General features: G+C 35.2%; 1 protein-coding gene and 1 pseudogene across 1 annotated transcript; both read right to left on the bottom strand.

Annotated features, from left to right (window-relative positions):
• Window positions 1-256: 256 nt before the first annotated feature.
• Window positions 257-6,313, bottom strand: LOC137737385 (very-long-chain aldehyde decarbonylase CER3). Its single transcript, XM_068476840.1, has 11 exons — window positions 5,925-6,313; window positions 5,558-5,793; window positions 5,177-5,415; window positions 4,627-4,846; window positions 4,031-4,158; window positions 3,538-3,794; window positions 3,229-3,336; window positions 1,630-1,836; window positions 1,056-1,166; window positions 665-838; window positions 257-540 (listed from the first exon to the last, which is right to left on the bottom strand). The coding sequence occupies exons 1-11, from the start codon at window positions 5,973-5,975 to the stop codon at window positions 370-372; spliced, it is 1,902 nt and encodes a 633-aa protein (XP_068332941.1). The 5' UTR covers window positions 5,976-6,313; the 3' UTR covers window positions 257-369.
• A 4,311-nt stretch (window positions 6,314-10,624) lies between these two features.
• Window positions 10,625-10,730, bottom strand: LOC137738507 (U4 spliceosomal RNA; annotated as a pseudogene).
• Window positions 10,731-12,954: the final 2,224 nt, after the last annotated feature.

The raw sequence follows: 12,954 nt of genomic DNA, 5'->3' as shown, positions 1-12,954 counted from the left end.
TAGTAAAATACAAATTTTGTAGTTGTGGTTTTAGGTTACTATATATATAGTAGGTTAATGCACCGTTTTACGTTATTATAGGCCAAAATCACAAATCAGTCTCACTTTAAATTTTTGAAATGTTTCTTTCTTGTGAAAGCTTCCTTAACACAGAGACTCAAGATTCATATGAAATATATATTCTGCGATATGAAAAAAGTATTGATCAAAATTAGGAACTCAGGTGCATGAGTAAAGTTGCATGTTAAAAATAAAATTAAAATAGAAATGGTTGCTTTTGCTGCATTGAGGTATAAATAAATATCCAGTAGTGCATATGTCACACAACCCAAAGCTTTAATACATGACTCCGGTATATGAAACAGTAAATTAAGTCGGCTTCGATGAAACAGGCTTTAAACCGTGTTTAAGAGCAGCATTCCATACAAGGTCGATTCTGTCAACATCCAGAGCCCCGACTTCGTGGTGATTCCAACCTTCCAGGTAATGAACAACGCCTCCCGCATGGCATGCATGCACTACTCCTCTGTCCATCGTGTACTGCATGTCGCATATTACCAAAAATTAAATTAACAATATAATAATTTAATCAATTAATATATATCAAGATGTTCTACAGGAGATAATTGATTAATTAATTAAGTAAAGAGGTTAATTTAGTTACCTCGCAGATGCCAAGGCCTTCAACGTCATCAGGTAACCTCATGGCTGCAAGATCACCGTAAGTGCAGTCTTTTCTAAACTGCAAGATGGGTGGAACCACGAACTGATGGAAATGAGTTCCACTTGGGGCCCAACGTTGCTCTCTTGGTGTGATCCATTTCCCCACAATCCATGTCTGCCATCATTCATATAAGGTTTAGATTCACAACTAAGGCTCTTTGCTTGCTTGTTTCTTGATAACAAAACATTCCAAAGTGCATAACAGTATCTCACTGATTCGACCAAAATGTTTAGGGTTTAGGGTTAAAACTGTAGAAAACGTAATTTGTATGTACGATTGTCTAAAGGTGCCGTAAGTTTAATTACAGACAATGTGTACACCATTCGCTTACCTTGCAATTTTGCGCGGCTTGGTACTTTGTTACTTGCACAAGGTATTGTTGATAATCTGCTGGCGCTTCCTTCTGAATTTTTTGAAATCTTTCCGTTGACAGAGTCAGCATCTGCACCATGGGTATATGCATATGTTAGAACCTGCTCTACATCTTCTATGATTGTACAGAATGATAAGATAACAGAACACCAAGTACAATTTCATTAACTGCCTTTCTTCTTTTACAAGATACTATTACTAACAACTAACTATTAACAACCTTTGTAAACTTGTCACTATCTTATTGTGCCATCTGGTATGGTATCCTAACAGCATATAGATCGATTTAATAATTAACCCATAAAAACTATATATATGGACACACACACACACACACACACACATGTAGATTCAAGCTGGGCAGCTTGCTCTTATATTAGATTCTTCATAAAATCATTTATGCGAGCAATTAATTTACTTTTGACAAGAAAATGTTTTTTTACACAAGAACTCCAAAACTTAACATTACCACACAATCCTCGTCGTCTTCATAAGTAAAGATGGTGAACTGAAAATGGAAAACATATACTCACCAGAACGCGTACTTTCCTACGGCAAAGATAGAGGGCAATAGCTCTTCCAAGCTTGGAGGTAGCACCACTAAGAAAAACCTCCTTGACATCCTTTGGAATCTCGTTGAGAATGACAGCAGCAGTTAATGTGTTTCCATGGACCACTCGAACTCTAAGGTCTGGATGCTTGTTCACAAAAAGCGTTCCGCCCCCATTCAGTCCTTCATTCTGCATGCCCACCACATTAATATTAATAAATATACACAAGCACAAATTGCATGGGTTTGCTGCAGTTATCTGAGTAAATATACAATACAATCCCCAAATTTGATCCAATACAGTTTACAATTATGATTTGATTGTTACCACAACTAAAATTGCGAAATTTTAGCTTAATATAATTTGGCCCACAACAACCCCCCACTCATGTATATTTACTTGCTGATCAATACTTGGCTACTCAAAAATGAGTAGGAATTCTTACTCAAAATTTCTCAAAATTGTTCGTTCTCAATTTATAGAACTTCGTGTTTATAATCAAAATCATTCATATTATGAATCCACCCTATAAAGATCGCCTCTACAAAAAATGAATTAAACAAATGAGCGGTATTGGTAAAAGAATTATGAACCGTTTATGTATTTTTTACAATATATTGACTAAACGACCTTAGTTTTAAAATAATTTTTTTTTTTTGCAGAGATAATATGAATGGTTCCGATCATAAGCACAAATCTCTGTGATTAAAACACTAAGAGTTTTGAGTAAGAGTTCCTACTCATATTTGAGTAGCCAAATATTATTCTTACTTGGCCGCAATTGTGGGAGGATGTGACTTCTCTAACTGGATATCTCCATAAACGTGAATGCAATTAGGTTTGGGTAATAATAAATAATTTAATAAGTTAACCACATCAATATGAATGTTTTTCACATTCTACATCTATCTTATCTATTTTCATATGAGAACAATTTTAGGTATTTTCCCCCTTTAAGCATGCCAAAGGAATTCTTTCTTTTGTTTCGATTAACAGCTTAATTTGGGGGATTCCAATTTGAGATCTTTTTCAACAGTTTATCTTATGCACGACTGGTAGATCAATACGTATGGTAGTCCCATGTGGTCACTTGGTTGGTAGAGTACCTAAGTAGGAGATTTTCTATGATACTCTGAAGTATGATAGACTTCATGTGTTTTAACAGTTAGATTTTTGTTTAAAATACAAAAACCAAGATTTAACTGATAAAATACCCAAAATATCTCACTCCGAAGCACCCTAAAATTTTGAATTTTTAGAATGAATGAACTTGGTTGATCGAGTGTTAAATAAGAATGACTATGTGCATGACCCAAAACGGAGCAGAAAACATGTGCATGCCGTTGGTGTGGGGTGTTTTAGTTTTAACAGATCATAACATTATATTGATTCAATGTCGCCTCTACTCTCAACTAATTCAAGTGAAAGGTCTAACTACATTTACACTAATCAGTTTTAAATGAACAACAACCAAAATTTTATTCAGAATTAAAAACCACAATCAGAGCTCATCAGATCTGGATTGAATCTGCACTTCCAAACAAAAGGGTTAATAAATAGGAAAGAAATTGGGATACCAACCTTATTTAATGCTGCAAGGCTGATGACCTTGACCCCCATTCTATCAGCTCTAAGGATTGCTTGCTCTATTTGATTATTGATGCCATCTAGAGCAAATGGTAAAAAATACTGCAAAGTAAACCGCAAATTCTTCCAATTATCAGTATCCCAATAAAGTTAACTAGTAATTATAGCCTAGTTAGCCTAATGTTTATATAAAAAACGCGTTCAGATAAGATTCAAGTTGATAAATCGTTCAGATTCACAATACGTACGATTGACAAGAAAACATTTTTGAATGTAGCAAAAAAGTTATATAAGAGAGCAAACCTGAAAGCCGTATCGAGGCACAGCCCATGTCTGGTGCAAGCGGCCTCTGAGGTTGTAAAAAGAAATCAGGAAAGTTTTAGCCCATGCCCACATTGCTAGCATGGCTACAATGCCTGGAAGCCAACAAAACACTAAGAAGAGTCTCATTGAGAATGGAATCGATGAGAATGATCGGAAAACAAACGGCACGTGCAAAGACGACGATAGATCCACCACATGCGCGAGGAAAACGAAATCCGGTGCCTTGCCATTTTTACCTGCAGGCACCATTATTATTCATTGTCAATGCATTAATTGTTATACGGGCGTCACTGAATTGTATGATGTGAAAATGTGTGGCTGCAGGAGAGGCACATACGTTCAGTCAGTTTTTGTCAAAGCATTATGTATGCAGGGCCGTATTATTTTGGAAGATATTTATCATGTCAATGTCAAAATCTTATCCACAAATTGGGATATTCAAATTAGCTGTTAAATAATTACTCGTACCCACCTGCATTTAAGCTAATCTCTTTCTGTAGTCCCCAGGATTTCGCGTTTAGTGTCTTCCCCAGTGCATCAAAGAGAGGCATGAAAAGGCAGAAGTTGGTGTCCATTTCAGTATGGTGCAGGCTGTGGTATCTGCATATCCATATGCCATAAGGAGGAAAACAAAACAAGTTAAAAAAAGAGTTTTGTTAAGTATAATTACTGCTTCAAAATACTAATTTTGTGTTCGAATCACCATAATTAGAAATCCAACTCATTTATTACGTATCTGCATATCCATATGCCATATTTAGAGCTTCAAAATACTAATTTTGAGTCGATAGTACGAATTGAATGTGATTAGGCTTCTTCTTTGGGTATTGAAAAAAAAAAGGATATATATATATTATATTGAATCATGGCATACGTAGTACAATCACTTGTTGTTGTTATTTAGATTAATGATGTTTTTGGTTTTTTGGCATACCAGTATCAACACTCTTAGTAATATATATATATATATATATATATATATATATATATTTGTGTATGTGTGTGTGTGTGTGTGTGTGTGTGTGTATTATATGTGTGTGTGAACCGTGTAGTGGGGTAATTGCTTACGTTGGAGTATAGAGAAGATATCTGAGGAACGGTTTTTTCTCAAAGAGTTGATGAGGAACGACCTCAACATTGGAATGCCCCAAACATCTCAGAAAATCAAAAACCAAAACGTAGCCATAGATCATGCACACTGATCCAAAACCCATCAGATTCGTACCAAAAACTGGAATTCCAATAGTTATGCTCAATATCAGATGTTCCAACAGGGTTGCATTTCCAGCTGCATAAATAAAAAAAAAAAAACAAGAAATGATAAAAATTAATATATAACTGCAAATGAAATGAAGAAAGTTTGACCAAAAAAAAAAAAAAAAATGAAATGAAGAAAGCACTGGGAGCAAAATTCTAGGATGCTCATGTAAGAGATATTCCTGCTGTTTTAATTATTAGATCTCAATTTTCGTATTTTTAAATAAAGATCTAAGAGTTACTTGAGGATAGCGTAGAAGATCCCAAAAATAAATGAAAGGGTATGGGCATAGGACATGTTGATCAGAATGATAGATGAGTTTGGTGGTAAGTCGTTAAATATTAATGGTGTCCAACCTACCGGTAGAGATCTGTGGTACTGGAGATGAATGGTGAAGTGAATGGTAATTGTCAAAAAAGTAGTTGTTGCTGTGAAAACGTTTGTGCACCCAGTAATATAAAGGTTCTGAAACTCCCACGTGAAGTACCAGAGTGGTAATAAATCCTCTTGTATTCCACAAGGGTAGATTTTGCAGAGATGATGGCACCAAACAGCAGACCATGGAGGCAATCAGACCGTGAAGAATTATGAAGTTATCCCTGCCATATAAAAAAATAAAAAATAAAAAAAAATAAAAAAACACAAAAAATAGCAGATCAAACATCTAATTCATTAAACGGATCCAAGTTTATAAATTACAGTGAGTAATTAAGGTAAAAGATGAAAGAATGAATGGATCACCAGTGCCATTCTTTGTCAATCTGCTTGAAATCAACCCCCTGTTGGATGATCCGGCGATTTCTTGTGAGGAAAAGCATGTTGGTGTAACTAGACCATAGCTGGTGAATTACGGCTCGAAGTATGCATAGAAGGAGAATATGGAGACACCAGCTGCTGGTGAGTAGTGTGAGGGGATCCTCTTTCTCATGGATTATTGAATACAAGACTTTTCCGATCAAAGGTCCGAACAGTACATACTGTAATTATTTCATCCAAATCCCATATATACGTATATGTATCAGTACCAATTAATTAATCTGAATCTAATATGTAATAGAAATACAAAATTACAGGAAAAACAAAAGAAAGGTAAGTAGTGTATACATACCTTGAAGGAGCCTAGGTATTCCCAAGGCCAAGCAGACAAAGGAGCACCCATATTAATTTCCCTAAATCTTTTGTATGTATGTATGTATATATGTAAACGCTTCTGATCGATCTTCCCAAATTCCTGAGGAGAACTAGTTTGTTGTTGATGAGAAAGAAAGAGCTTTCCAGAAATTCTCGCAAGGCTAGACAAGGTAGCTAGCAAGATAATCACAAAAAAGATGTACTACAAGAGAGAGGAGGGAGGCAACATTCACCACTTAATTTGCGTAATGAAATTGCCAAGCTACCTAGCAGCAATTGTGTATGAGTGGTTGTTGCCTCCTCAACTATTTAAATTAATCTGATCTCTCTCTCTCTCTCTTGAAGATATTGAAGATATCTGTATATGTTAGTAGGGCTGGAGCTTGGCTTGTTATATAGAAGAAAGAATAGGGAGGGTGGGAGAGTATCACATCCAATACAGTTAGAGATCTTAATTTATGATCAGTCTCTCTCTCTCTCTCTCTCTCTCTCTCTCTCTCTCTCTCTCTCTCCGTTTGTCTCTGATATATATTTTATCGTTGTTATAGGTCGGTCAGGCAGGCAATTCGCTTGGATGGTTGTCAGTCACCACCTCAACGGTTCAAGGCCTTTATGTTTTTCTTCCATGGCGTGCGAATTTCTACGCGTTGGATGGCATTTTCACAACACAACACACCATGTATATTTATCAAACTGACACAGCTGTAGAGGCTGTGTAGTCATGGAAAGATTTTTCAATGTGATCGTCATCCGAGCCGGTACACCACTTATCTCTATATAAATGGTAGGATATGTGTGTTAAAAGGTAATAACTTAAAAATTAAAATTTTCCACCACTTACATAAAAATATGTGGTGGACTATCCGTGTTCCCGTCACAACTAAAAATTTTTCATAATCATGGTCTCATAATCCCACAACCAAATTTAATGCCTCATACGGTTGGGAAGTTTGGCAGTACCCAACCAGTTTCCCCTTGTGGGCCTTTCTTCGTAATTTCCTTATCAACTCTTGTGACATCATCAATCGTAACATTAGCATGCACTAAGTAAACCGTCACACTAGATTTGTCATCCAATAATCCCTAATTTTCTAGAATCTGAATTCCGCATTGCAAAAGAATGGACTTTGCATGTATATGTTTATAAGTAGTTGAGCTACTCTACATATTACCAATTAGATTTATGGTAGACAATCGACTTTCTCATCATGATATAAACAAGAGCATATTGTTCCGCGTGTGAAGTTTAACAACCACACGTGCTCCAGGTCACCCAAATTGTGTTGTGCACATGCTAAGCGTGGAAAGCCTCCACACAGAGTGTGATGAAAGATAAATCGTTTAGCTTGCTTGAGTCCATAAATAGATCTCTGAAAGCTTGCATAATTTAGTCTTTTCAAACTTGGACATGGAGCCTTCAGGTTGAGTCATATATATAGAGCTTTTCCTCTAGGTAGTCATTCAGAAAGGTTGTCTTCACATCCATTTGCCAGATCTCTTAATCATAGTATGCAGCTATAGCAAGCAAAATCTGGATGGGCTTAATCATGGCTACATAAGAGAAGATTTCTTCATAGTCAATCACTTGTTATTTGTGGCCTTTCGCTACTAGTCTAGCCTTATAAGTTGCCATGTACTCATTGGTGCCTATCATTCTCTAGACCCATTTGTTTCCAATTGGTATTATACCATGTAGAAGGTCTATTAGAATCCAGACTTGATTTTAACACATGGAATCCATTTCATATTTGATTATGACTTCTTGCCCTTTTTTTAATTAATGTTGACATTAATCAGTGTAGTCTGTATGGCCTTCCTTTCTATCATTGTCACTAAGAAAATGCAACTCTCCAAAACTCTTATCCACACAATACCATTGAGGAAGGTTGCTGATCCTTTCAGATATACGTGGAACACGGGTTTAGGAGCATGGTTGTCAATTTGTTGAGTGGTTGTTTGTGGTTCATCATTAATGTCATTAATATCCACTGGTCTATTTGAAACTTCTTTGACAAATCATCCTTTTGAAGCTTAGCAGTATTGGTGACACAGATTTTCTGGTCTTCAGGATGGTAGAACTCGTATCCCATAGTTTGTTTGGGATACCCCACAAGGTAACATTTGACTGATCTCGCACGAGCTTGTCATCTTGAATCTTCTTAATGTATGTTTAACAACTCCAAATATTAATAATTAAGACTTGGCTTTCTGCCATGCCATATCTCATATAGGGGACGTATGTGAAACAAATTTGGAAGGCACTTTATTAAGCAAATAAATTGTTGTTTTGTAGTGCATATTCCTAGAATGATAATGGTAGATCATCGGAAATCATTTGGTTTCTCCTCTCAGAAAACTCCACTAAGTTAAGAAGTTTCTGGTGGAGTCCACTGTTATACCATTCCACATTCTGAGGTAATCTAGAAATTCATTAATCAGATACTCATCCCATCGATCTGATATTAGGGCCTTTATTTGCTTTTCAGCTTGATTCTCTACTTCATTCTTGAATTCTTTGAACCTTTCAAAAAAATTTGACTTGTGTTTCATGAGATATATATAGTCAAACGGAGAGTGATCATTGATCAATGTGATGTAGTAGGAGAAGCCTTTTCTTGATGTGGTAGACATAGGTCCACATGTACATTAGTGTGGATTAACCCTAATACCTGAGAGACTCATTCTCTTGACCCAGTGAAGGGAGAATTGGACATCTTTAACAAGACTCATAAGTGACCACTTGGTTATTACTTAATGAGATATTCATCTTTTGGCATCTTGTGAATCTTATCAAGGTTCACATGTCCAAGTTTAAGATGTCACATCTTAACTTGATTAATCTTTTCTCTCGCTCTTTAGGGTTTTGAGGTATTCCTGCTCCCAATACAGTGCAAACCACTACAAGTCTCTAGGTGAAAAAGTACCTTGATCATATTACAATGAGAGATAACACGACCATTCAAGTTTAAAGTACAACTCATATTGTCAAACAATATTGAGTATCCATCTCTTAGAAGCATAGGGATGGAAATTAAGCTCTTTATATATAAAGGAAAATTTAAACAATTTTTAAGTTCCAAGATTTCCCAGAGTGTAGTTTGGGCCTATAAGTGCCAATTCCTTTTGCAGAGTTTTAGTGTCATTCCCAACTCGCATAATCATCTTCCAATTACAGATATGTTGACTAGGAACTGAATCAAATACATAGGAGATGATGACTTACTAAACAACACTCTCTATGACAGAAATACTCCCTTCAAATGTTCTTGTCATAAGGGTCATGATAGGATTTTTATTACTTACGCAAATAAGGTTAAAATCACATAAATTACTTGCAAGAGTACAAGGAAATTGTAGTATAATCACTCATCCAAGGTCGTCATCCGTAAGGATTTTTTTGACTTATTTGTAATTAAACTAATTCTTAATTAAGTATTTAAAATAGATTTTATAAAAAAATTTGAGATTTTTGAATTTTAAAAGATTAAAATAATAATAAAAGAAATCTGGAATCAAATAAAATTCTTTATTTTATAGGTAAATTATTTTGCATGTATTATTACATATACTAGGCAAATTTTAGTACTAATACATGTCCAAATAACTTGCCTATATTTTTTATATATAAGTCATATTATAGTGCCCCTTCAGATTTTCATTTGGTAAGAAAATGACAAGATTAAATTATAAAGTCTGATTATATGCAAATTTGACAAACAATTACTAAATCTTAAGGAAAGTATAATATTAGTGCTTTTTTTATTCATTAATCCCACCCTTCAAATCTGCATAGAATTAAATGTATACATTAAAACTGTAATTAGGGGTATTTTAGGCATATGAAAAGTGCAAAATGTGTAAAGGCAAACAAAATTAATTAATTTGCTTATGTGAAGCCTAGTCATGAGTTTTATTCAAGTAAAAAAACTATGTCAGGTTTTATGTAAAGAAACTTGAGTTTCAGGAACTAAAGTCATATTTTCAGTTAACAATTCTATGCAATCTGAGTTACTCAACTCCCCAAAGAAGTACTCATTTCATGTCTTTCATTGAAGAGATTATAAAAATAACCTCTCCATCTGTCTTTGACTGCGTTCATTGTAGCAATAACATTTTCATGCTCATCCTTGATGCACCTCACTTGGATTAGGTCCCTTGTCTTATTTTCCCTTGCTCTAGCTAATTTATAGATAAGAAGTGTGTGAGAAATAAAAAGGGATGTGTAAATAGCACATTCCTTTTTTAAAACATGTCTCTAAACTTAACACCACTTAACACTCACTGGTAGCTCTCTAATCCAAATCTGTTATCTTCTTAATAAAATAATCCAAATTCCTCTCTTGCAATCTGCTCTATTACTTCACATTCTCCATCTTTGACTTCACTGGAGCATCGTTAATCTCCATAAATATCTAATTAATACCCTTTCTTAATCAGAAAATAAAAACTTTCAAAACCCAGAAACTCAGTTTGGATGTTGAGTTAAATGCGTCGGGTCTTGCGGTGCTGATCCTCCATGTCTACGAGCCCATGTACTTCGGTGGAAAAAAAATGGGGCGGCTGCAATTTGAAGGGATTGGATGGAGAGAGACAGAGATATGTTACAGATCGGTGGTGGTTTTCAGGGTTGGGTCAGGGCCTTTTATTTTGTTAAACTTTTTTTATTTTTTTTCATTTTATTTATTTATATTTTTAGAATAATATTAATGCTAATTTTCAACCAGCAATAGACATGCTTCGGTTAGAACCTCATTAGCTGCGTCATTGCCCAAAGTGCAAAAATAATATTAGTGCTAATTGACAAAGCTAAATAGTCTTAAGTTATGTGACATGTATCAAAAAGCTAGAGAGGCCAGAGAGAGGGCACATATAGAAAGGGTGCAGAATATTTGAAGCTGACTGGAGGTAGATAATTCGATGGTAATCACCACCTAGTGTGCAGGTCAATAATTCCGTCTTAGATACTGTTTATCTTAAACTTTATGCATATTTATAGGGAAATTGCAAAAAATGACACATTTTTTTTAATCTTTGGACTGAAATAAGACAAACCGCTTATGCACAATCAATACATACCATGTGCAAAAATGAAATGCAAAAAATGACACATTTTTTTTAGTCTTTGGACTGAAATAAGACAAATCGCTCATGCACAATCAATGTATACCATGTGCAAAAATGAAATGACGAAAATACCCAAATATAAATTGTAAAAGCTCACAGGTGATGACGTCCTCTTTTTTTTTTTTTTTTTTTTTTATATATTTTGAAGAGAGAACTGTGAGCTCTGATTTTTTTGGTTGGCTCAGATCTATTAGCATATCATGTGTATGTCCTGTGCATGTCACTGGAAAGTGATGAATTTTAATGAGATTTCCATAATCTAAGTTCAGGTCCAAGATTTGTAAACTACAGATCTTTAAGACATTTTTAGAATCTAGACCCCACATATCCAACAACGTCGTTAATTGCACGATGCACATCCACAACAAAACCAACGTCATTGCACATATCATCTGTAGATTGATTTTTAACTTTTCCCAAAACATAATTTCTCAAAATAGAGGCAAAATACTCACCACATTCCTCAAAGATTTGCTCCAAAACTCACAAAAATACTCGCCAAATTTGCTCCAAAACTCACCAAAATACACGAAGACTCCCTCCAAAATACTCACCAGCAACAGGTTCATTTTGAATATCTGGGTCCAGCTGCCACCAAAATACACGAAGACTCCCTCCAAAATACTCACCAGCAACAGGTTCATGTTGAATATCTGGGTCCAGCTGCCGCGTCACTTTCTAGGGAATATGTTTCCTCTTTTCCAATTGCCAGGTGAGAAATGTGCAGAAAAAAAATTGAAAGGGGGAAAAAGATTGAAACTTCACTAAAAAGCCTCAGTTTGGAGAGTCCCATCCAGATCTTTGAAGCATTGATGGCTGAAAAACTGGATGGGAATGTGAAAAGCATTTGAAAAATGCAGATGGGTTCATCTTCTCATCCTTAAAAAATGGTAGCTTTTTTTTTTTTTACCAGAGAACAAAAATGGCTACTTTCTAACCCCAAAAAATGGTTGTTCTTCTTGTCTCTAGTATAGGTGTGACGGTACATTGGCTTTGGGGGGATGATGGTCCAATAAAGTCTCAGCACTTCTCAGGGGTCAGAAGGTGAGGAGCGAGAGAGAGAGAGCTGTTAGATGAAGAAGATAGGTGGGTTAGGGTTCTTCGAGCTAGAATTGGGTGAGAGATTTCGGAGAAATGTGCAAATGACCTTTGGGTAGGATGAAATAACCTATTTATATACAAGAGCAATTAGGTCATTTCAAGGTCTAAAAATCCTATTTATGTCATATTGCTATGCATAGCGTGTGTATGTTTTGTGTATCTTTGGTTTAAGAAAATAAGTCATTTTTGACAATTTCCTTGTATGTATATTTGTTAATGTTCTAAAAATTGCTAGTGGTAACCGAGTGGCTGGGAGAGGCCTAATGTATGGGCCTTAGGAAAATTTTTAATTAAATTTATTATATAACTTATAAACAAGTGTCTATATTCACTTTAAAAAATTATACTTATTAATCCACAAAATGAGTTAACCTTGAATCAACTTAGATTTGATCGTCAAAGCACACAAACACACATGAACACAACAAGATATAACGGGATTCATTTAAAATTGGACTACGTCCACATTAATAGATAACACTAGTGAGACATCAGCTTAAGTGAGCTGATGTGTTATCTTAAGATAGTTTAAGTGGTGTAAATGTAAGTTTGCTTTATGTAATGAGCTATATATTCAATCCTGAAGGGATAAGGTCTGTAATTTTCATTCTTCACATAAATAAGAAAATCAGTCTTCCTCTCTTTGCTTTTATCTTCAAGCTTTCTCTGTTACATTCATGGTGGTTTATGGTTTCGATCATGGTATAATCGTGAGCCATATGCTTAACAGCGTTTAATTTCTTCGTATCTCGTCATCTACGCTTCGTTTGGTACTCATTCTT

This window comes from Pyrus communis, chromosome 6 (genome assembly GCF_963583255.1).
Source record: "Pyrus communis chromosome 6, drPyrComm1.1, whole genome shotgun sequence".
Lineage (NCBI taxonomy): Eukaryota > Viridiplantae > Streptophyta > Magnoliopsida > Rosales > Rosaceae > Pyrus > Pyrus communis.
The sequence above is the reverse complement of the archived record's forward strand: the minus strand, read 5'-3'. Positions and strand labels throughout refer to the sequence as shown.

Coding starts and splice junctions, on each gene's coding strand:
- LOC137737385 (XM_068476840.1), bottom strand. CDS start 5,975: ATGGGTGCTCCTTTGTCTGCTTGGCCTTGGGAATACCTAGGCTCCTTC. Junction 5,416..5,557: donor ATTGACAAAGAATGGCACTG/GTGATCCATTCA, acceptor TTTATATGGCAG/GGATAACTTCATAATTCTTC. Junction 4,847..5,176: donor AGTACCACAGATCTCTACCG/GTAGGTTGGACA, acceptor TTATTTATGCAG/CTGGAAATGCAACCCTGTTG.